Source organism: Dermochelys coriacea, chromosome 8, assembly GCF_009764565.3.
Source record: "Dermochelys coriacea isolate rDerCor1 chromosome 8, rDerCor1.pri.v4, whole genome shotgun sequence".
NCBI lineage: Eukaryota > Metazoa > Chordata > Testudines > Dermochelyidae > Dermochelys > Dermochelys coriacea.
In genome coordinates, this window is record NC_050075.1 from 75,214,813 (window position 1) to 75,236,908 (window position 22,096).

Sequence of the window (22,096 nt, forward strand, 5' to 3'; positions counted from 1 at the left end):
TTTGTTGTTGCTGCTGAACTGAATATCAAGCTTTCCTGATCTTGTAAAAGCCTTCTGATTGATTGTGTGCTTCCACCCCCCCCCCACCATTGAATCATGTCAGCCGGACAGAGGACGTAGATTTGGGAAGAAAACTCTTCTGTTGGATCAGGTTGCCCAACACTGGCACTTATTTACAGTTTATGCTCTCCTTGCCTTCAGTGGGAGTTATGTGCGCAGAAAGTCTTCGAGTTTGGCCCCTCTGTGCATCATTCCCTCATGACCTACTGCCTCATTGAGTGAAATGATTGGGCAGAGACAGCTTCTCAGTGTTGCACTACAGTAGCCCTGTTAATGCAATTCATCATCATCAACCCTATAGGATACACAGTACGTGTGAAGCTGCAGGCTTCACCTTCCAATGGGCCTACTGTTCATGAAGTCAATGCTATTATTATTACTATTTCTAAATCCAAGGTATCTCTGGTCTTTCTGAAATGTGTTTTCCCAGAAACACATCATAATTCTGTTGCCTGAGGGGGGACGCTCAGGCTAAAATCCCCACAATGCCAATAAGACCCTGTGGAGGTTCTGCCCCTTGTATACTCATACCTGTGCAAAGTGGGTGCAAAACATTAACAAATCAGAATGGTAGCATCTCACGCTCATCTTGCACAGGTGTAAACAGCTGCACAAGATGCAAGGCAGCGGGAATGGGGCCTAGAATATCTTGAGCTATTGTAATCCAAATTAAGTCCTGAGCAACAATTGGAAGCAAATCAACAATACAATCACAGTTACTGTGCATTTTTTTTCTGGATAAAGTAATTTATTAAATCTATTTTCACATACTATTCCTTCTACTAGATTCGGAAGACAGCACTAATAAGGCAACTTGCTGTGTATGTGTATAGTATAGTAAGAAACATCCATTTCGTACAGGACAGAGTCAGAGGTCTATTTATATACCTGCTCAAATATTCATTTGACTAATAGTGAGCATACCTGGCCACTTTTGTCAGATGTCCTCCTACCCATTCGGGGATAACACCAGCGTGTTTCAGAAAATGCAATTGCTGGGCATGCAACGAATGAAGGGTTTTGAATCCATAATGCTATCACAGCTGGATGGTGTTATAAATGCAGTCATTTGCCCCTTGGCTTTTCAAAAGTATTTAAGTATGTGCACATTCTTGAAGTGTAGAATAGCTTTTCCACCTTTATAAGTAATGTTGATTTAAACTGCGCAGGAGCCCAGACCATGCTGTGGTCTTGTCTGGCTTTTAATATTGGTTTATAAACATGGAGACAGACTTTTTGGTACCCAGTTTAATGCTGTGCAGTAGTAGTAGTACAATAACAACATTTCCACCTGTAGAGCACCTTCTGCTCCAAGGATCTCAAAGCGCTTTACAAAGGGAATTATTGTACAGATAGGAAAACACAGGCACCGAAGTTAAGGTCCAGCTTTTTAAAGGTAGTTAGGCAGTGCTGCACTCAATGCAATGCCTAACTGAGCAGAACTAATTCTCATTCTCAAAAGAGATTTAGGCATCTTAAGAGCCAAATTCTCATTAACAGTCAATAGGATTTAGGCTCCTAAGGACCTACATTATTTCTGAAAATGATAGTGTATGTCTGCAGTTGGAGCTGGGTGTGTAATTCTCAGCTCCAGTAGACTTACCAGCACTAGCTTTTAGTGGGCTAGCATACTAAAAATAGTAGCATTACTGTGGTGGCCCAGGTGGCAATGAAGTCACCTGGACATGTCACAGTCACAGTCATGCCTGGACGCTGTGAGTAAGTACTCAGCGTGGCTGCCATTTGTTGCTATCTGTGCTACTGTGGCTACACTACTGGTTTTAGTGCACTAATTTGATGAGAACTATCTCAAGTGAGCTGGGAAACACACCGGTAGCTCTAAGTGTAGATGTAGTCTTAGGCTTTTGAATCAGTTAGGTATTGCAATGCTGAGTGCAGCAATGCCTAAATACCTTTACAAATCTGGGCCTAAGTGTCTTGGTGAAAGTCAGAAATGATGAGTCCACAGCACATTCTTGGAATTATGGTGGTCTGACCCTGTGTTTTATAATTACTAAAAATCACACTGGCTTGGTTATTTCCTCTTGAGTGGTTTCAACACTTACTTATAAAATTGGCACTGTGCATAGTCTTCATTGTAATTTAATCTACAAAGGCTAGATCAAGAGAAAAGAAGCCCTGATAACAAATCAGAACATGGATGCACTATAAACACAGCTGTTCTTAGCACCCAGAAACTTTCCAGCAGCAGTGAAAGTGTTAAGGACAATGTGTTGGCCTTAAGCTTGAATTTCCATTATGTCACAACCTCAGCATCATTGAAAAGGATGGGCATCTTCATTTGTTTGATATTTTTGTCTTTAATTCTTTGGGGATTGTTTTTGATAACACTTTGCACACATTGTAGTTCAGCTTTCATCCCAGGATCTCAAAGCACATCACAACCATGAACTCAACCTCACTACACACCTTGTCACCTACACAGATCATTCATGAGTGTAGAAAATAACCTGTTTAACAGCTGGTGTAGGTGCACAGGGCAGTGCATCCCCATGCTTCTGGATGTGAGAAGAGGGGATGAGAGGCCAGGTCCCAGCAAGTGGGGCCCCAGAGTATTGTGAGGGGGAGGTTTAGGTTGGATATTAGGAAAAACTTTTTCAGTAGGAGGGTGGTGAAGCACTGGAATGGGTTACCTAGGGAGGTGGTGGAATCTCCTTCCTTAGAGATTTTCAAGGTCAGGCTTGACAAAGCCCTGGCTCGGATGATTTAGTTGGGGACTGGTCCTGCTTTGAGCAGGGGGTTGGACTAGATGACCTCCTGAGGTCCCTTCCAACCCTGATATTCTATGATTCACTGAAGGCTATAGGACTATTTACTTCTTTGGGTTTTTAGATCAGGCCCTGTGAAAGCTCACGAGAGCTCCTGTCTTCCTCCATCTTCAGCAGCTCTCCCAATTCTCCAACTGTTTCTGAAGCAGTTCTTCAAAACACTAGTGTCCGCTCTGTAATGCGGCCAGTGTTTGCACAGTCTTGACTATTTCAGGGAGAACCTTCTCCCCTGAGCAGCAGCAGTCAGGGACCGGGGTGCCCTCAAGTCTCTGTGCAGGCTGGAGATCTGAGCTCTCCATCCGCAGCAACCCAGCCGTCCCCCGCCCCCAGGGTGTCCATTTACTCTGCTCAGTGTGCATCTCAAAAGAAATAGTGTACCTCAGAAGGGCCAGACCAGCTCCCGGGATCTTCGAATCCCGGATTTAGGGCGCTGGGATGTGTCAGAATTCAAGACTAGCTCAGGATGAGAATTGTGTCGACCAGTTGTCCCGTCTCTTTTAAAATGAGAGGAACCAAAAGCCCAGATCCGAGCACCCGCACACTTTGGGGAGCGGGGCAGGCAGTGGTTTGAGCCCCTCTCTAATTTTAAAGGACTTTTTTCATGCACGAAGTGAGTAAAGCGCTGCTAAATTGGATAATAACGGTGCACTCGCCGAGCTGTTCTCTCCCTCCGCCCCTTCCCCACTAGCTCTGGTGACTTCAGGTCTGCACGCTGCGTGCAGCAAGCGCCTTTCTCACAGATCCTTTCTAATTTAGCAAACTGACCACCGGAAATTAGGTAAGGAAGGCTGCTCTAAGGCAGTCGTTTCCCGACTGTGTGTTTCTTGCCTGCGGTGTTTGAATCACGCTGTAGCTACAATAACCTCAGTGCAAAGGAGCGGGAGAGAGAATCTCGCCTACCTCTTCCATATTTAACCATTACCTAAATCCAAAGGGAAATGAGCAAACCTCTAGGTTTGGGTGTCACGGTATTTTCAGCGCTGCTGGGTGTATTTATCCCAAAAGAGTTTCCACAACAAGTTAATTCTAGGCTAGGGAAGGTCTCCTTTGTACAGTGCTCTGCCTTAAACCCGATCCACAATACAATCCCCGTCTAGACTGCCCCACGTGGGGGTTGTTCAGGCCTCCTAGGACCTGGGGATGGGGGGGGGGGGCTGAGAGGAGTGGTTTGAATGTCCCTGAAAGGTTTGTGTCAGCTTCTCCGAGCACAGTCCTCCCCCCCCCCCCACTTTTTTGAGTCAATCTGTGTTTTGAATCTGTGACCTGTTCTCGTTGCGGAAGTTGAAGAGGATCCAAGAATAGTTCAGCTCGCGGTGTGTAATTTCTAGAGCAGAACCCCGAGTGAAATGAAAGGCCCTATTGCAGGATGACACTTGGATACCACCTCGGCGAACCCTGCCAGGCTGAGTACGGTAAGACCTTTTCGTTTAAGGAAAAGAGTGAGAGACAGAGAGAGAGAGAGAAAACCGGGCGTTCATTTGATAGGCTTTTTGTTGCAGAAGCTCCTAACGCTCAGGAAGTGGAATTTGTGGTTTTAGGGGCTGAGCTCTGAAGGAGTTGAGAAAAAAAAAAGGGGGGGGCAAACTCAAACACCAGCTCTCCTTAATTTAAAGTCACCCAAACTATCAGCCGGTGTGGCACAAAGGTGTCTGCAGCCACGCTTCCAAATGGTAAGCAGCTTTTCCTTTTCTTGCCTTGCTTCCCTGCCCGGCGGGGGGAGATGTCCTGTCCCCGGTGGCCCGCGGGCCTCACTGAGAGCGAAGGACAAACCGACCAGCGCTGCTCTTTGCTCAGCCCCTGTGCGAGCGGCTCCCGGCCCTGCCCCAAGCCCCGAAGGAGAGGGGAGCTTAGACACAAGTCTCCCCCGGGGCAGAGCCAAGGCAGATCCGCCTGGGTTCCTCGCCAGCAGCCGTCTGGAGCGCAGCGCGTGTCGGGGGAGCGCCCCGGGCAGGGCAGGGAGACGAAATTGGCTTTGCCCGGCCCTCCTGCGAAGGGCTGAGAGTGCCCAGCTGTGCGGGTGGAGCAGCTCGCTGCCTTCCTCCCTCTCTTTATGCAGTGAGGAGAACAGTTAATAACAGCCCGGCGACGGGGAGCGGCAGTGAAACGAAAGCACGTGGCGAATAATAACCATGAATCGCCCAAAGATAATACCGAGGCCGAAATGCAGCAGGCTGCTGGAAAGCCAGGCCTGCGCCCTCGCCGCATCACTGACTGGCCCCGGGACAGGGTCGGAATCTCACACCCCTGTGGCCGAAAAGCCTGAGCGCCAGCATCACTGGGCAATGTGGGTCTCGCTTTGATTTCCCGGGCGCAGAGGGACGAGAACCGCTCTGCTGCTCTTTAAACGCTCCCCGAGTTCCTGCCAAAGCTTATGGGTGGGTCGGATAATGCCAGGTGGGTTTGGGAAATCGTGTTCCCACATTTACTGGCTGGGATTATCTGCCATCTCAGAAAGTTTGGCCTTGGTTTTCAGCAGGGAGCGCAGATTTAAGCAGCAGCCAGAACTGAGATAAGGAAACCGATTTGTCTTGTTCAGAGAAAGCAAAAAGAAAAGGAGTACTTGTGGCAACTTAGAGACTAACAAATTTATTAGAGCATAAGCTTTCGTGAGCTACAGCTCACTTCATAGGATGCATTTGGTGGAAAAAACAGAGGAGAGATTTCAGCGAGTCACTCTAACAAACTGGAATTAGGCAAGGAAGTAACTTCCCTTTCCAACGGTGTGTGGAAGTAGTGCGTGGAGAGATAAGCCGGGCAGTGTGGACAGCACCGCGCGCGCACACGTGTTGGAGCTCAAGCAAGGAGCGATGCTGGGGGGGGGTGCTCCCTTTGCACAGGCGTGCCCGGGCTTTTGGAGGGAAAAAAACAGAAGTTGAGATTTTTGAAGTGTTTGAAATATTTTTGAGGCCCCTGTGCTGCTGTGTTAATGAATCAATAGAGGGCACACTCCTGTGGCTCACGATAAATATGTCAACAAATTTATCAAGCCACTTTGATTTTTACCCCCTTCCTTTCACAGTTAACCGTGCCTCCTTCTCAAGGATGAATTAAGGAACAGGTGGAACAGATGAGAAACTCTCCCACCAGTTTCTAGCAAACAGAACGATCGGAAAATACTGTAGCGAAGAGAACTGCTTTTCGGGCGATCGTGTAAAGAGAACCTCCATTTTAATTTACAGGGGATTAACAATGATCCCACCGAATAACGTTTACTATGTTTCCACCTTTTCGATGGCAAAAAGAAAGAAAGAGGCGGGATAAATATTAAAACACCCGGGTGAGCGATGAAAGGCAATCGATTGATTGCTGGTATTGTAAATTACAGAGCTGCCTGCTGAAAAAATGTATCTGCAGCAATTGATTGGTTCCCCTCTGCCCGGCCCTACCAGGGTAAATGAAATCAGACGGGACCTCTTTTAGCTGTTCATAACAAACTGAAGCCATTAGAGGAAAAACAAACCCAGTTTAAGTTCAATGACAAGATCCAGGATCTTCCTTTCTTTCCTCATAGAAAGCGCAGGCTGGCTCCTTACTCCACGCCGGCGAGCCGGCATTGGTGGAGAACAAACCCGCATTAGAGCTCAGACCTGGGGTATTTCTCTGCTGCAAAGTGCCGAGTACAGGTGTTGTGGCAACCCAGCTCAGAGGCTGTATGTGACGGAGCTGAGCTGAATAGCACACCCGACTGTTCATTAAATGCCCGATTACCGAGACCCCAAAGGAAACTTGTCAACAGATTTTCTCCCCCGCTTTTCTTTTCGATCCAAGTGTGTGGAGAGATCTCGGGTTTTCATGTTGCCGTTAAAATGTTTTTACAATTTCAGATTTTTTTAAGTTTAGTCAACAGCGAATATTTGACATAGGATCGGACTATACCATGACGCTCCAAAATGGATAACTCTCAGCTTTTGGATTTAGTCTGTTGATTTAATTATACCCCCCCCCCAAAGCAAATCAATCCCATTTCCATTGATGTGGCCGAAGACCCTTTAGCGGACAGTCTCTGGGTCAGAAATACAGCCTCATTCAGACTTGTCCGGAGTACATGCAATTGCTACATCGTTTTAGAAAGTGTGGTGTTGCTGTCCCCGAGGGGGCTAAGCTTCGCTGTTGGTTTTTAGCTCCTTGATCTAATGCAAATACGAAGAGACTGTCCACACAGAATCAAGTGTCTGGCAGGGATTGTTCACCGAGTAGGGGGGAGGGGTGACTGAGGAACATTGGTGAGCTCACTACGTTACCCAGAGATCAGACAGCAGGTTGAAGGCTGCTGCTCTCTTTACTTTCCAGCAGCAGCAGACAGCAGGCGCGTAGCTGGCATTTCTTTCCTGATGTGCTTGAATAAACTTTCCAGGACTCTCCTTGTACTATGACAGGTTTCAGAGTAGCAGCCGTCTCTAAGGTGCCACAAGGACTCCTTTTCTCCTTGTACTGAAGCTCAGCAGAACAGAGCAAGACGCCACTTTTTTCTGTTTGCACTTTACCTCCCACGAAATCAATCTGATACAAGCTATTGCTTGCGAGTCTCTTACAGGGAAGAGCCTGAAAATAACCCATATTGTTCCTGCGCACAATATTGCCGCTTTTACAATTTTTACAGCCATGCAAATTATAAAAACATTACAATATTGTAACTCAGACATCTCACGAAAGTTTGATTAGAAATCAGTTTCTCCAGCTATTTGTTATTAGCAGTTTCGGGGGGGGGGGGAATGAGAGCACGTGGCCTTTCGCTTTCTTGCTGGGATTGTGTGAGTGACGAATTTCGCTCAATTTAAGCTCAGTAAATGACACTGGCTGACCCGCCTCGTTTGCCCTGCCTGGGTAGACTGCTCCTGGGTGAGCTCTCCAAGGCGAGGATGGTGCAAAAGGCGACTCGCGCGTTATTTCTCCCCGTCTGCCGGATGCCTGTTGCTCAACAAGCGGCAAGCAGCACCCCTCTCACCAGCTCGCCCCCCCCGATGAAAGACAGGAGCGGGGACTGCGTAACGCCCCCGTTTGAGTAACATCAGGGTGAACGAGCCGTGTCCCTCCGCAGCGCTGCGGGTTTGATTTCCCAGCTGGTTGGAGACAACTAAGAAACGGACCCCCCCCCCGCCGTCCTCCTTCCCCAGCCGGTAGCCCCGTTTGTGGCTGATGCGCCTGGAGATGCTGCGTTGTTCTGAAGCCACCTGTCTGAATGCCACCTGGTGAAGGGAGCCCGGCCGTCCTGTACGCAGGCTCCTCCCCTGCCCCGTCCCCTCGCCTCTCCCCGCCCTGTCTCCATTCCCAGTCCCCCAGGAGATCCCTAACCAATGGCTTGTCAACCCTCTCTGCAGAGCACATCCAAGGCTGGGGATTTAAGGCGATTCACGGGTGGCAGCTGCTGGTGATTTGGGGTGTCCGGGGCTCCGACACAGCCGCGGAGAGTGACAGGCGCCTCGCCTCGCCGGGGCAGCCTCACCATGCCGAGGTCTTTCCTGGTGAAGAGCAAGAAGGCGCACAGCTACCACCAGCCCCGCTCTCCGGGCGAGGACTACAGCCTGCGCCTGGGGAACGTGCTGGCTCAAATCTGTGCAGGTAGGGCGGGCCCCGGCAATCGGGGGCCCCGGCGCGGCGCGACGGGCGCGGCTCAGGGCACGGCTGGGAGCGGTACCGATGGAGGTGGGGGATCGGAGCCTGACCTGCGCCAAGGCGGGCAACCACGGAGCCCTGGGAGGGCGGGCTGGGGGCTCGGGGGGGCTCGCGGGGCCAAGGCACGCGGCCCCGGCGGGGATTGTGTGTGTGTGGTGGGGGGACTGGTGCGTGTAGCAATGGGGGAGGCAGGGGGAGGAGATGCGGCCCCGGGGCCAGGGGATCCCAGCGACCAGGTCTCTGCCCCGTGCCTGCCCCTTGCCAGGTGCCCGCCCAGTACTGGGGGAGTTCAGCGCCTGGCAAGCGGCAGCCAGAGCTGCGGTCCAGCCCCCTGCTGTCCCGAGGACCCCCCCCCGCCCTCGGCTAGTGTTTGAATGGGGCCCCCTGGGCAGCCGGCCCGAGCCCAGCCCCTGGAAAGCCGCGGCGGCGGCGCTGAGCTGGGGAAACGGCGGGGACAGAGGGAGACGCTGCCCGGCTGCTGGGGCAGGGGCGCTGCTGGGGCCCCGGGCGAGGCTGCCGGGCTGCCCGCGGCGGGACGCTGCCCTGGCAGGGAGGCAGGGGCCCACGGGCCGGGCTCGGGGGTCCTGCTCTCCCCACCTGCCCCGGGGTAAGGGCCCTTCTCGCCTCTGTCCCCCGCAGACAATAAGATCCCGGGAGAGACGGGTCTGTGCAGCTCCGGCCTCCGGGACCCGGAGCCCCCCCGGGGCCGCTCCTCCCCGGAATCCCACCTGAGCGAGGCCATCGATGGCGCTTCCGACTCGGCTCCCAGCTGCGAGGGCAGCGTCTGCGACAGAGCGTCGGAGTTCGAGGACTTCTGGAGACCCCCGTCCCCGTCCGTCTCGCCAGGTAGGGCCCGGAGCCGGGACCGGGCACCGCCTGCGGGGAGGGGGCGCGGGCCGCGGCTGGCAGCCCAGGGGAAGGGTCTGTCTCCCTCTCCAGCCTCTCCTCCGGGAGCCAGCCGTCGGGGTCAGTCCCAGCCTAAGGAAATCGACTGGGCTGGAGCGTGCTCAGCTGTTTTGGGATGAGGGGGCTTCCTGGCTACAAACCGTCCTGCCAGGTCCACTCCCGATCGGCACTGACCAGCACGAATGCAAACGCAGCAGCTGTCGATTGTTTTACCAATGTCCGTGTAGCTATTAGGAAGAAAACCTCCACTGTGTGTTACACCAAATCCCGACCACCCCCGTACATTGCTTTGGGTTAGAAATGAGCTTCCCTGTGCATGTTACTCCGGTTTTAAACCTGCGTCCAGAGAGGTGTTTTTAGTTCACGGAGTGCAACATTCCTGTTGGCTTCATATAGAGCAGGATCGAGCTCGGATTGAACATGGACACGAGAGAATAGAAAAGAATAATTTGACTGGAGAGCCTTGAAATATTGAAGAATGCAAATCACAGGAATATAAAATTAGTTTGGTTGGTGTTTAAATATAATAGGCTGCTACAGTGTAGCGAAGAATATGATTGCAGGTCTCTGAGGAGTTTGCTTATATGCTAGATCGGGCTGCAATAGGGGATACGTGCTATGAAAGCTAGTAAATGTGGATACAAGGCTATTTATACACCTATAGTAAACGTAAGTGTGTGTTTCAGAGTAACAGCCGTGTTAGTCTGTATTCGCAAAAAGAAAAGGAGTACTTGTGGCACCTTAGAGGCTAACAAATTTATTAGAGCATAAGCTTTTCGTGAGCTACAGCTCACTTCATCAGATGCATGCGTGTGTGTGTGTGTTCGCATTATCTGTTAGACACTTTCCTAACCTCCATTCAAGTTATTTCTTGTTTCTTGTCTAAAAAAGGATTTTTTTCTTTTCTAAAAATGCATTCCTGAAAAACAGATGAAAATAATGACGGTCAGATTTAAACACCCCAAATCCAGGAAGCTCACACTTATAGCTACAGCTCTGTCTCTAGCTCCCGGGTTGTACCTTTGATGTGGCCGGAGCAGTGGGAGAAGATGCAGACCTGACTTTGGCTTGAATACTATCTCATTTAAAAATACAATCGTGTCGTTTTATAACAAAAATAACAAAGCTTTTTATTGCCTCCGTTAAAGCCGAAAAAAGACCAAGTGTGTGCGTGCATAAACTCGGCACAAAAAGCAACAATTTCTGTCGCTGGAAAGGAAAAAAATTGTCTCAGCTTTACAAGATCAACAAACCCCCACAGACAAACAAAAACCTGTTCCTGATTTTCATTCCTGGTTTGTCCCTGCCTCTGCATAGCCACGTCTGTATCTAATAGGGTAGCAGCTCTACATTTTAAAAGCCCCCAGGGTTTGATTCCACGCAAATAAAATTGTAGACGAGACACAATGTGGGGATGCAATTTGATCTAGTTTGCTTAGCTTTCTGTATTATAATTAATAATAACAATATAATTAACACTCCCTCCCTCCCCCCGCCACGCTAATGGCTTCTGGAGAGGGAACTGTAGATCACGCCCCTACCGCAGTGTGTACACGTAATTGTTGTAGCCGTTTTGGTCCCAGGGCCAGATATCAGAGGCGCAAGATGGGTGAGGTAGAATCTTCTATTGAACCCACTTTTGCTGGCGACAGAGACCAGCTGTGCAGCTTACACAGACCTGAAGAAGAGCTCTGTGTGCTCTCGAAAGCTCGCCTCTTTCGCCAACAAAAGATGGTCCAGTAAAACCTATTACCTCACCCATCTCGTGTCTAAACGTGGACACAGATCACTGAAGAGACAGTCTTTGCTAGATCTGCGCCTAGGTTTTTTCCATGATTATTTTCCCCCTCCTAAAATTCACTTGCCTAAAGCGCTTCATTTACTGTGAGTGCGTCGAGGAAGGTGCGTTCTGAGCCAGTGTCTTAACAACATGAGACAAACTTGTCTAGCTGAAACTGATTTCGCGATGGGGGCATCAATACTGGAGGGATCTGTCCCCGTTAAATTCTTAACGAACATATCCCAGGAGTGCAGTGGGGATTGCAGGTGTCCCTGGCATGCACTGATCCCACCCGACAGGCGTGTCCCCTAATAATGCTGCTGAAATCGTTACACTGAATGGTCCATCCAGATTGGCATCACTACAGAGACAGGTACGAACTGTCTGGCAAGCCTGAAAGCAGTTCCTCCCACCAATTCTTTCTCCTCAGTCCTCCCCCCCGCCCATTCCCTCGCCAACTTCTCTGTCACAGAAATTTGCAAGACAAAAATGAAGGTCTACTTAGGTCGCGGGAATGTATTGATACAATATTTGATTTTTCACGGAGGGATTTATTCTTCTGTGGAAAGATCATTGCTGTGCTTGACAAGTAAGAAAAGAGAGAAACAGCTTTTCTAAATTAAATTCATACAGGGCAGAGGCAGTGAGAGTGTGTATATAGTCACAAAAGCTACAGAGTACATGATGTATGTGCCTATAGTGGAATAGAATATGAATCATGTTCGTATTCCGTGTGATCTGCAAAACGAATTTATGTATTCACATTTCATTAGTGCGTAAAATTCAATCTGAATATTGTATTTATGCCATAGTAATTTCCATAGTGTAGATTTATTTATAGTATTACTAATAACATTTATACATACCATAAAGCTACCGTATTTATGCAAATTACTGCGGTATATAAATACATTAATACCTATAAATTGTATGTTTGTATGTAATAACACCTGGCCGTACATATTCATAGTCTATAACCGATTAGTTTAAATCATATTAATATACACTATTAAATATATAGTGGCTATTGTATTTGCACGATACCTTTTCCCAGGTATAAGACTCTAGGAAGGCAGAGCGATGGGGTGTGTGGATGTGTGTGTGTGTATCTTTGTGTACGTACAGTGCTGCCTATTCATTTATTAGTTCAGTCATTTAGGGCTAAAGTCCCACTAGCCCTTTTGGGGGATGGGCTCTTCTCCTCCCTTGCATGAACTATGCAAAGCCCGGGCAAAATTGCAGCACTTGTGCGCGCCTGAATGGGAGCGGGGATGGAGGGAAGGCGGGACACGATTCTGCCCAGGCCCTGGCTGGGGGGGGGGGGGGGGAGGGCGCACTTTGCACTGCCCTTGGCGCTGGGAAGCGTGCTGGGGCAGAGGAGCAGTGTCACCCCGCCCCACCTCAGGGCGGTGCCTCTGTGACTCCATCCAGCCCTTAGTGAGGGTGTGCACGGTGTGTGGGGGGCGCTCTCCGCTATGTATCTCTGTGGGTGGGACTTTACAGGACTGGTCTTCACTACCCAAGATTACCACATCCCTATTGCCTACTCCGAGGGCTCAAAATCATGTCAGCCCCTCCCCCACCCCCCAAAATAAAGAGACTGGCTTAAAAATCATGAGACTTTAAAAAGAAGGCCCTGGAGATGTTTTGATTTGCCTTTCGGTGCTGGAACATTGAGGGGGTCATGTTTTCAAGCTTTCTACCCCAACCAGGAGTGCCTGAAAATTACTTTAATAAGAGAAAGAAAGCTGAAATTCTGATGAAATCACATCCTTCCGGAAGCTGGGGCTTTAAGAGAGCCAGGAAATACTCTGAGACTTGTGATCAAATTGCAGTAGTTGACAACACTGTGGCTCACAACACTTCTGGTTGTGAAGAACGGAGAGAGTTGACATGCTGCTGACCACAGCTTTGCAGTCAGTGCAGAGCAGGACAAACCGTGTTCACCATCGTGTCAGCAGTCCAGACCCATTTTGTAGGAGTGACTGTGTGTGATGGGTGGGTATTCCCACACGAAAATCTTCCTTACTTTGATGTGAGGTTTCTAGACTGCATTTCGCCCCAACATAAAGTGCACAAAGCAAGGAAATAAGCAGCCAAGTCATTCAGTGCTCCATCTCCACTCATCAGGCTGCCTCTGGAAGCCAGGAATTGACTGGGAATGTGAGGAGCCAGGGGAGTAACTGTGGCTGTCCAAGTGGGAGTTTGCTGGAAGAGGTGTTGGGCTGAAGGTGAGGTGGGTTGTTCAGGCAGCTTGAGGTGTGATGAAGCCCAATGGCTTTATGTGGAGGCATCATTTAGCAAAGCTTTTGACACGGTCTCCCACAGCATTCTTGTCAGCAAGTTAAGGAAGTATGGGCTGGATGAATGCACTATAAGGTGGGTAGAAAGCTGGCTAGATTGTCGGGCTCAACGGGTAGTGATCAATGGCTCCATGTCTAGTTGGCAGCCGGTGTCAAGTGGAGTGCCCCAGGGGTCGGTCCTGGGGCCCGTTTTGTTCAATATCTTCATAAATGATCTGGAGGATGGTGTGGATTGCACTCTCAGCAAATTTGCGGATGATACTAAACTGGGAGGAGTGGTAGATACGCTGGAGGGGAGGGATAGGATACAGGAGGACCTAGACAAATTGGAGGATTGGGCCAAAAGAAATCTAATGAGGTTCAATAAGGATAAATGCAGGGTCCTGCACTTAGGATGGAAGAATCCAATGCACCGCTACAGACTAGGGACCGAATGGCTCGGCAGCAGTTCTGCGGAAAAGGACCTAGGGGTGACAGTGGACGAGAAGCTGGATATGAGTCAGCAGTGTGCCCTTGTTGCCAAGAAGGCCAATGGCATTTTGGGTTGTATAAGTAGGGGCATAGCGAGCAGATCGAGGGACGTGATCGTTCCCCTCTATTCGACACTGGTGAGGCCTCATCTGGAGTACTGTGTCCAGTTTTGGGCCCCACACTACAGGAAGGATGTGGATAAATTGGAAAGAGTACAACGAAGGGCAACGAAAATGATTAGGGGTCTAGAGCACATGACTTATGAGGAGAGGCTGAGGGAGCTGGGATTGTTTAGTCTGGAGAAGAGAAGAATGAGGGGGGATTTGATAGCTGCTTTCAACTACCTGAAAGGGGGTTTCAAAGAGGATGGCTCTAGACTGTTCTCAATGGTAGCAGATGACAGAACGAGGAGTAATGGTCTCAAGTTGCAATGGGGGAGGTTTAGATTGGATATTAGGAAAAACTTTTTCACTAAGAGGGTGGTGAAACACTGGAATGCGTTACCTAGGGAGGTGGTAGAATCTCCTTCCTTAGAGGTTTTTAAGGTCAGGCTTGACAAAGCCCTAGCTGGGATGATTTAACTGGGACTTGGTCCTGCTTTGAGCAGGGGGTTGGACTAGATGACCTTCTGGGGTCCCTTCCAACCCTGATATTCTATGATTCTATGATTCTATGATTCTATGATCAGCATGTGAAGAGTGAATTAAATACTCCCCGCTGTTGCCTCTTCTTCCTAGTCCATAGTGTAGTTATGCTACGGAGCGCCCTTGATACACACATGCCTCAGCACAGAGGCACTCGACTCACCCTGTGCTGCTGACTGGTGTGATGGGGAGCCAGTAGTTAGTACTCAGGGAGCCCTTCAAGGTCCAATGTGTCAGGACCGAGAGAGTTGGGTGTCATCTCTCCATGTCTCGTGTCCTAGGTCTGAGCGACATGCCCCAAGCCTATTTCTCCCAGGCTCCTGGCACATCTCTGTCAACCCCCGTTTCCTCAAAAGTCCCACTTGACCAGCCACGTCCTCCAAACCCAGCTCTTCCTGCTCAATCCTCATGACCCTCCAGAGCTCAAGCTCTTTCCCAGAGCCCATTGCTATATCCCTGCTGCCCATCTCCCTCACCAGGGGTATGAACGGAACTGCTGGCTCAGGTTAAAACTGGCTGGAAATTTTGGCAAAATACAAAACCCAGAGCATCTTGAACTTTTTTGTTTTAGTTTTGTAAGCAAAAACAGAAGTAAGTGTTGGATCTGAGCCTCCAGCAGTCTGCCGTGGTACAATTCATGTAGGTTATGATCAGGAAGGGCAATCACTCTCTTTTGTGTCTTTAATTTTAAATGTGGCTTATGCTCACGGTTTTCATATTTGTGAGGGCTGGAGTTTGCAAAGTTCAGAGTTTGTGGGGCCCATGCTTGCTTCACTAGAGGAACCCAGAGACATGTGAGCATTACATACCTCCATTTCAGCAAGAGACCATTTTAAAATGTTTCCTCTGCAAAAGTGAGGAACATTACAGAGACAATTCAACTGTCCTCTAAAGACTTATGGTGCCAAATCTGGAGACTAATTCAGACATTAAATTGGGAAACAGAAGGATTTCAATTCTGCTAAAAGTGCAAAATGCATCAGACCTTTAACTAGGGAGCTGCTATTGGCATGTCCATAATGGTATATGTAGGAGAATATGAAAAGTGTTATATAAGAGCGAGGCTCATTATTTATTTATTATGTGTGCTTTACCTTACTGCCTAGACATTTAGGCCAACATTTTCAAATGTAGCCATTAATTTTAGGTACCCAGTCTGAGACACATATTGGGTATGTTTTTCATTGGTGCTGAGTACCCAAAACTCCAGTCAAAGTCAATGGGAGATGCAGATGAGAGCAACGTCTGTGCAAATCAAGCCAGAGGTTCCAAGTTGGCCATCCAAAAACTGAGACACCCCAAATGAGTGGCCATTTTTGAAAAACTGGCTTTGGCAGCGTTTGCAGAGTGTAACAATGAATGCATTAAGCCTATAGTGTGCTATGCAGGGTAACAACCCTCTCCCGCCCCTTGTGAGAGGTTAGAGGCAGCCCTCATGTGAGTGAGTGTGCAGCACTGTTAGGTTTCTGGCTTTGGACCCTATTTTGGGCTTCTGAGGTGCTGCTTTGTGCCCAATGGGTGGTGGCTATGAACCTCACTAATCGCTCCCTCCCCTTGTGTTTCCACAGCATCTGAGCGTTCTGTCTGCCCCTCCCTGGATGAGGCACCCGCATTCTCAGTGCCCTTCAAGCCATATGCATGGAGCACCCTGGGAAGCTCTGAGCTGAGGCATCTGGTACAGAACTACAGGCCCTGCTCAACCCTGGAGCGTAGCTCAGCTCTGGGGCTCTTCTGTGAGCGGAGCTCGGAGCCTGCTCTCTTTGGTGCAAACTGTGGCTCAGCCCTGAGACTTTATGGTGACTTCAGCTCCTCTGGGCCGGGACTCTTTGAGCGGCCATCAGCTGCAACACCAGGCCTCTATGCAGAGGCCCAGCCTGGGCTACAGCAGGAGAAAGGCCCAGGTGGGATCAAGGTGGAGTCAGAGCTTCTGTGCCGCCCATTGCTGATCAGCACTGGCTCCTACAAGTGCATCAAGTGCAGCAAGGTAGGAACCGACCACCCTCACTCCGGTCCTACCTGAGCCCCTGCCTCCCCATTATAGCCTGCCTGATCCCTGTGTGCTCTTTCCCCTCAGGTCTTCTCCACCCCACATGGCCTGGAGGTGCATGTACGCCGCTCGCACAGCGGCACCAGACCCTTCGCCTGTGACATGTGTGGCAAGACCTTCGGTCATGCGGTCAGCCTGGAGCAGCACAAGACTGTGCACTCCCAAGTAAGAGCCAGGGCAGGCACATAGGTAGGGGTATGCATTGCTAAGGCAGGTAGCCTGGGCCATGGGTACAGAGCCAAAGAGGCAGCTGAGGCAACTGAATGGTGGTAGATGGGCACTTGAGGTGAGGGGAGGGAGCTGGTGGGCACTTAGGGTGAGCGGGCCATGGTGCAGGAAGGCACCCAGGATCAGGGGGTAGAGTGCTGGGGCTGATGGGGACACAGTGGCAGGTGGGCACTTGAATGAGGAGAACATGGTGACAGGTGGGCATCCTGGATCCAGGCACTATAAACACTGAGAATGAACTTAACAAAATATAATACATACCAAACTTCCTCCACATTTCCCAGGCCCCGTGTTTGTCTGTAATGAGCTATGGACACCTATGGTACTTTACAAATAAAACAACCGTTCATGTCATGGATTTGTGTCTCACTCTGACACAAAGTTAGGACCTTGCAGCAGGATGGTGGACTTTTGTCGCTGTTAAAGAAACTCATTGTCTCCACCCTGCCAGCTCTCCCCCAAAAGGAGTGAATCTGCCCTCCTTTTTAGTTACACTGTGTGTGTGTGCGCGCATGTGTGCGCACGCGCGCGTGCACGCAAGGAGAGGAGCACCTGAATACCCAGTCTTGTGTTGAGAGCAGACTTCACCCATCTCAATGTGATCTGAGTCACACACTAGAAGAATATGGTTGTTAACTTTGGTAGGAGGATTTGTAACTTTTTCCACCTGCTGATACTGTACTATATTTTCCCTTCACCCACTCACTTGGCTTGGCAAATCGTCCCTCCCAAAGTCAGCTTCAGGAGGACAGAGTTACAGAGAGACTTGTTTGCTGTTTTATTTGCAAGTGAATGAGTGTGCAACTGCATGGCATCTGAGGAAGGGAAATATCGCCAGTTAAACAGTGGAAAAAGAGCAATGCAGTGTATTAAACCCCTGAGGAGGAAGCATTTGGGGGCAAGCACAAGCAAATGCTGCCTGCCAAATACAGACTTAAAGCAGACGTATCTGAAAAGCATAACATGGCCTTGGAGGAGGATCATGAGTGCTGGGAGAAGAGAGGAGTATGTGGTAGGGGAAGAAGCATTGAAGGAAGAGAGGATTTTGCAATGGGGTGTCTAGAGAGGGAACATAGGTGAAACAAGGAGAGGAGAGTGTGATGGGCTGTCTAAGGGTCTGACAGGAAGATGAGTGAAGGGAAAGCTAGTGGTGGTTCCAGTATATGTATTTTGATTTATAAAAATATTAACAGCCAAAAAGGCTCTTATCTTAAAGCCCTAGGCACCTTTGACCTGAATGTTGATGAAAAATAAAACTAGCCGCAAACAATAACTTCCCAACAGAATTCAACCCAATCCAAAAGTTCCCCTCAATGCCTCACTCTCCCACAGTCCTCAGCACTGTTAAGATGTCACGTGGGGTCCTGTACCTTGCAATGTCATTAACCAAATGCCCCACTGGGCTGTACTGTGGCCATCAGGCTTATCAGCGAAGGCTTATGGCTTCTCCATTGGAGCCCCCTCAAATGTGCACATGTGTAGTGCAAAGTCTGAGGCACCAAAGTAGCTAGTCTCACACAGTGCCTTTGTCTGGAAGAGTCGTTCCATTAAATCACTAGGTCTGAGTGGTGCATAGAATTGGGAGGAAGGTGAATTTATCTGACTGTGAATCAGGGATGTATTATTACCAAGTGGGGCAGTAATGCCAAAGTTAGTGCCTCCACTGGGCCTAGTGGGTATCGGGGAGGAGGATGTGGTTCCTGGGATGGGGGTGTTTTTTAATGCACTAGTAGGCTGACTGCATGGCTAAGATCTCGAGAGTGGCATAACAGAGTGTGTGTCTTTCCTCTCTCTGCAGGAACGCAGCTTTGATTGTAAGATCTGTGGCAAGAGCTTTAAGAGATCTTCCACCCTGTCCACCCACCTGCTCATCCACTCGGATACCCGGCCCTACCCCTGTCAGTACTGTGGGAAACGGTTCCACCAGAAATCTGACATGAAGAAACACACTTTCATTCACACAGGTCAGCCCTGCAGCAGCTGGCATTCAGCCCCTATCCATTGGAATAGATTCTGGAGAGGAGATTCTCCCCTCCCACCAATCCATTCATCTTCAGCTAGACCAGTGCATGCAGCTCCCTCTGCCGGGCCCTTGCCCCACCGGGGTAGCTCACACAGTGGAAACCCAAGTGAAGCAATAGTGCAAAGAAGGGAAATCTGAGCTTGGTTTCATGAAGAGCTTCTGTTTAATAACTGAAATCCTCACTGTCCAATCAGTGTTGCTTTAATAGGATCCTCCCTGTGGTTATTCAGAAGAGCTTCTCTGTAAGATGATTTGTAGAGCAATATATTCATATGGCGTTGATTTAGAGCTATGGCCCTTGGAAAATGACAGGTGAATCTGACTGCTGCATCTCCATCTGCATAGCCAGTCACTTTACAATAGCAGCAGCAGCCTCCTCCTCTAGATTAAACTCAAGGACCCAGGGTCCAACTCTCAGTCTAAATATTTACTCAGAGATCTATTGGGCTTCCACCCGGACTTTCCAATCAAATGGTTGCAGTCTGGCATATAATGGGAGGAGAGGTGCATAGTTCTCAAGTTTCATTGTTGGTGATTGTGAATATGGAAATTAATACACTGCAGATACTCAAGGAAACCATTTTTCAAAGAATGTTGTTGAAAAAGGCAGCAGGTTTTCTCAGGGATCTTTAAAAATAAAGCTTCCCTTTCAAACTGCTAGCATTATGGATTTAAATCATAGTTTGTCAAAGTATTTGACTTTCAAAGAGGTCACAAGTGGTTGTGAAAAACAAACTTAAATATTATTATAAAGTTGTCTCATTTACTCCAGTGTAACTTCAGAGTAAACCCATTGGCTGACTTAGAGTTTGTCTTAAGTTGAGCACCTAAACTTTAGTGGCTACATTTGAAAAATTTTGTTCAGCTGAACCATTTAAATAGTAAAATGGGATGGGGGAAGAGAAGAAGAAAGACAATTAGTTTTTTTAAATTGGACTTTATTGGCCAAATCTTTGGCCAGATTCTAAATCAGCTAATGGATTTACTCTGGAGTTATCCTGGCATAAGTGAGACCAGAATCTGGTAACATACATTACTGAAATGAGACGTAGGTTGAAGTCCTGTCCCCACTGAAATCAAAGGGAGTTTTGCCATTAACTTAAATGGGGTAGGATTTCACCCATAGTATTGTCCCAGGGAGAGTGACCCTGCTGAATGGTCACTTAGAGATGACAATATTGCAGCGTGGTAATCACTTCAAAGCATGGGGCACATTGACTATGGCTAATTTGTCCTGGATCTGCCTGGATGCTATGCTGATTGTCTAATAAGGGACCTTCCCTCTTTATCCCCTTCTCCTTGTAGGTGAGAAGCCCCACAAGTGTCAGGTGTGTGGGAAAGCCTTCAGCCAGAGCTCCAACCTCATCACCCATAGTCGCAAGCACACCGGCTTCAAGCCCTTTGGCTGTGATCTGTGTGGCAAAGGCTTCCAGAGGAAGGTGGATTTAAGGAGACATCGGGAGACACAACACGGTCTGAAATGAGACCCAGCTGCAATACAGAAAGCACCTACAACACTATGTGAAGAGACTCCCTTGCTTCCCTGATGGCCCTGAATCATGCCATTTAGCACAGACCCTGGCATTACTTTTTGGGGAAGGATCTCAGGGAGGATAGGACAGGACACAGCTTTGAAAGTTCAACCAGAAGGACTCTGAAAGTGGATCTGAAAGGCTGGGCTTTCTCTCTCTCAACACTGGAAAATAAGCGTTTCCATCTGAAACCTGAAGTTCCAAGTGTGGATAAGCTAGAAAATATCGGTGAACTGGAAAGTCCTTCACCCATGGCAAAGATGAATTCCTTCTTCTTTTTATTTTTGAAATTAACTTGCAGGGAACCAGAGTTTACATGATAAACACATTGAGCTGTTAGGTAATGTTATGGAAAGTGCTTGCTTTTTTGAGTTTAACTGTTAACTAGCTTTATTGATCATTCTCTGTCAGGAGGGCTTGTAGTGGAGGAGCTGGACTGGATATCTTGCTGCTTTCAGCACCAAGGAATCAGCTTGGGCTTGGTTCTGATCTCACTTACACTGGTGTAAATCGGGACTTACATTGCTGTAAAACTAGCGTGAGAAGAGAGTCAGGCCCTTGTCTCCTGTCCTTCCATCCCTCTCTGTTTGTCTGTATAGACAAGGCCTGGTTGGGGGTGGGTGGGTGTGTGTGTGTGTGTGTGTTAGGAGTGAGGTTGCTCATCTGAAAAGGTTGGTATTTTGCTCTACATCAGTTGGGGAAGGAGAAGCCTATGAAGGACTCAACAGGAAAAGCCAAAGCACAGAGTAATGCCTTATAACTAGGAACTCGTGAGAATAACAGATTCTGGCTTTCTGTCCAGAATGACCATCTGCACCAGCACTCTGGGTTTGATTATAAATAACTGGGAAGTAGCTAACAAGTTACTGATAGACTTGTTTGTATATTAGGATTTTTTACTTTTATTTTTACATGCTACCATGTCCAGGGTGGGCAGGAATAATTATGAACGTGTAATTGATTGAATTTGCCTTAAATGACCCTGTGTGTACCTCAGTGGAAAAATATGCTGTTTTCACTTTGTTGGCAGGATTGCAAATGTCTTTATTTAGATTTTATGGAGTGTCTTATGTTTATTGGTACATATTTATTGGAATAATGTTTTAAATTAATAAAGCATTGAGGATCCTCTGAAGTTATTTTCATTGAAGTACAGAAGTTCAACAGAGTTAGGAAATTTCACTCTTTATTATTATGCAACATTGTATAAGAACATAAGAATGACCATACTGGGTCAGACCAAAGGTCCATCTAGCCCAGTGTCCTGTCCTCTGACAGTGGCCAATGCCAGGTGCCCCAGAGGGAATGAACAGAACAGGTAGTCATCAAGTGATCCATAGATATTATGATAGGAAGGCATGGAACTTTACATGTGGGACAGATTTCAAAAGTATCCTAATAATTTAGGAACCTAAGAGACAGGGGCTTAGGAGTATATGTCTCATTGAAAGTCAATGGGACGTAGGCACTAAGACCTATATCCTCAAAGGTATTTAGGCACCCAACTCCCATTGAAATCAAATGAGACTAATGTTCTTGCCACTGTGACTGCACAATGCCTGAGTACCTTTAAAAATCTGCACCTAAGTTACAGATTCACGTTTGAAAATTTTACCCATGAGCCCTTTCTCACAGAGTTGTCAATTGAAGGCCCTCTCCTGAAGCATTTACATATGTGAATGCATCCGATGAAGTGAGCT

The 22,096-nt window shown here is 48.4% G+C and overlaps 1 protein-coding gene across 3 annotated transcripts; it reads left to right on the forward strand.

Moving 5' to 3' along the window:
- Positions 1 to 4,121: 4,121 nt before the first annotated feature.
- GFI1 (growth factor independent 1 transcriptional repressor) lies at positions 4,122 to 21,531 on the forward strand. Of its 3 annotated transcripts, none has more exons than XM_038413313.2 (7): positions 4,122 to 4,261; positions 8,168 to 8,408; positions 9,102 to 9,308; positions 16,135 to 16,550; positions 16,641 to 16,778; positions 18,640 to 18,805; positions 20,170 to 21,531. In XM_038413313.2, exons 2-7 carry the CDS (start codon positions 8,294 to 8,296, stop codon positions 20,346 to 20,348), a joined length of 1,221 nt encoding a protein of 406 aa, XP_038269241.1. In that variant the 5' UTR covers positions 4,122 to 4,261; positions 8,168 to 8,293; the 3' UTR covers positions 20,349 to 21,531. The 3 variants fall into 3 exon arrangements, with proteins under 3 accessions (XP_038269241.1, XP_038269240.1, XP_038269239.1); XM_038413312.2 differs by lacking the exon at positions 4,122 to 4,261 and adding an exon at positions 4,279 to 4,519; XM_038413311.2 differs by lacking the exon at positions 4,122 to 4,261 and adding an exon at positions 7,489 to 8,060.
- The last annotated feature ends 565 nt before the right edge of the window (positions 21,532 to 22,096 follow it).

What these genes read in the sequence shown, in the direction of transcription:
- GFI1 (XM_038413313.2), top strand. Translation starts at nt 8,294, where the DNA reads ATGCCGAGGTCTTTCCTGGTGAAGAGCAAGAAGGCGCACAGCTACCAC. An exon ending in GCTGGCTCAAATCTGTGCAG is followed by an intron (nt 8,409 to 9,101) that starts GTAGGGCGGGCC and finishes TGTCCCCCGCAG; the next exon opens with ACAATAAGATCCCGGGAGAG. An exon ending in ACAAGACTGTGCACTCCCAA is followed by an intron (nt 16,779 to 18,639) that starts GTAAGAGCCAGG and finishes CTCTCTCTGCAG; the next exon opens with GAACGCAGCTTTGATTGTAA.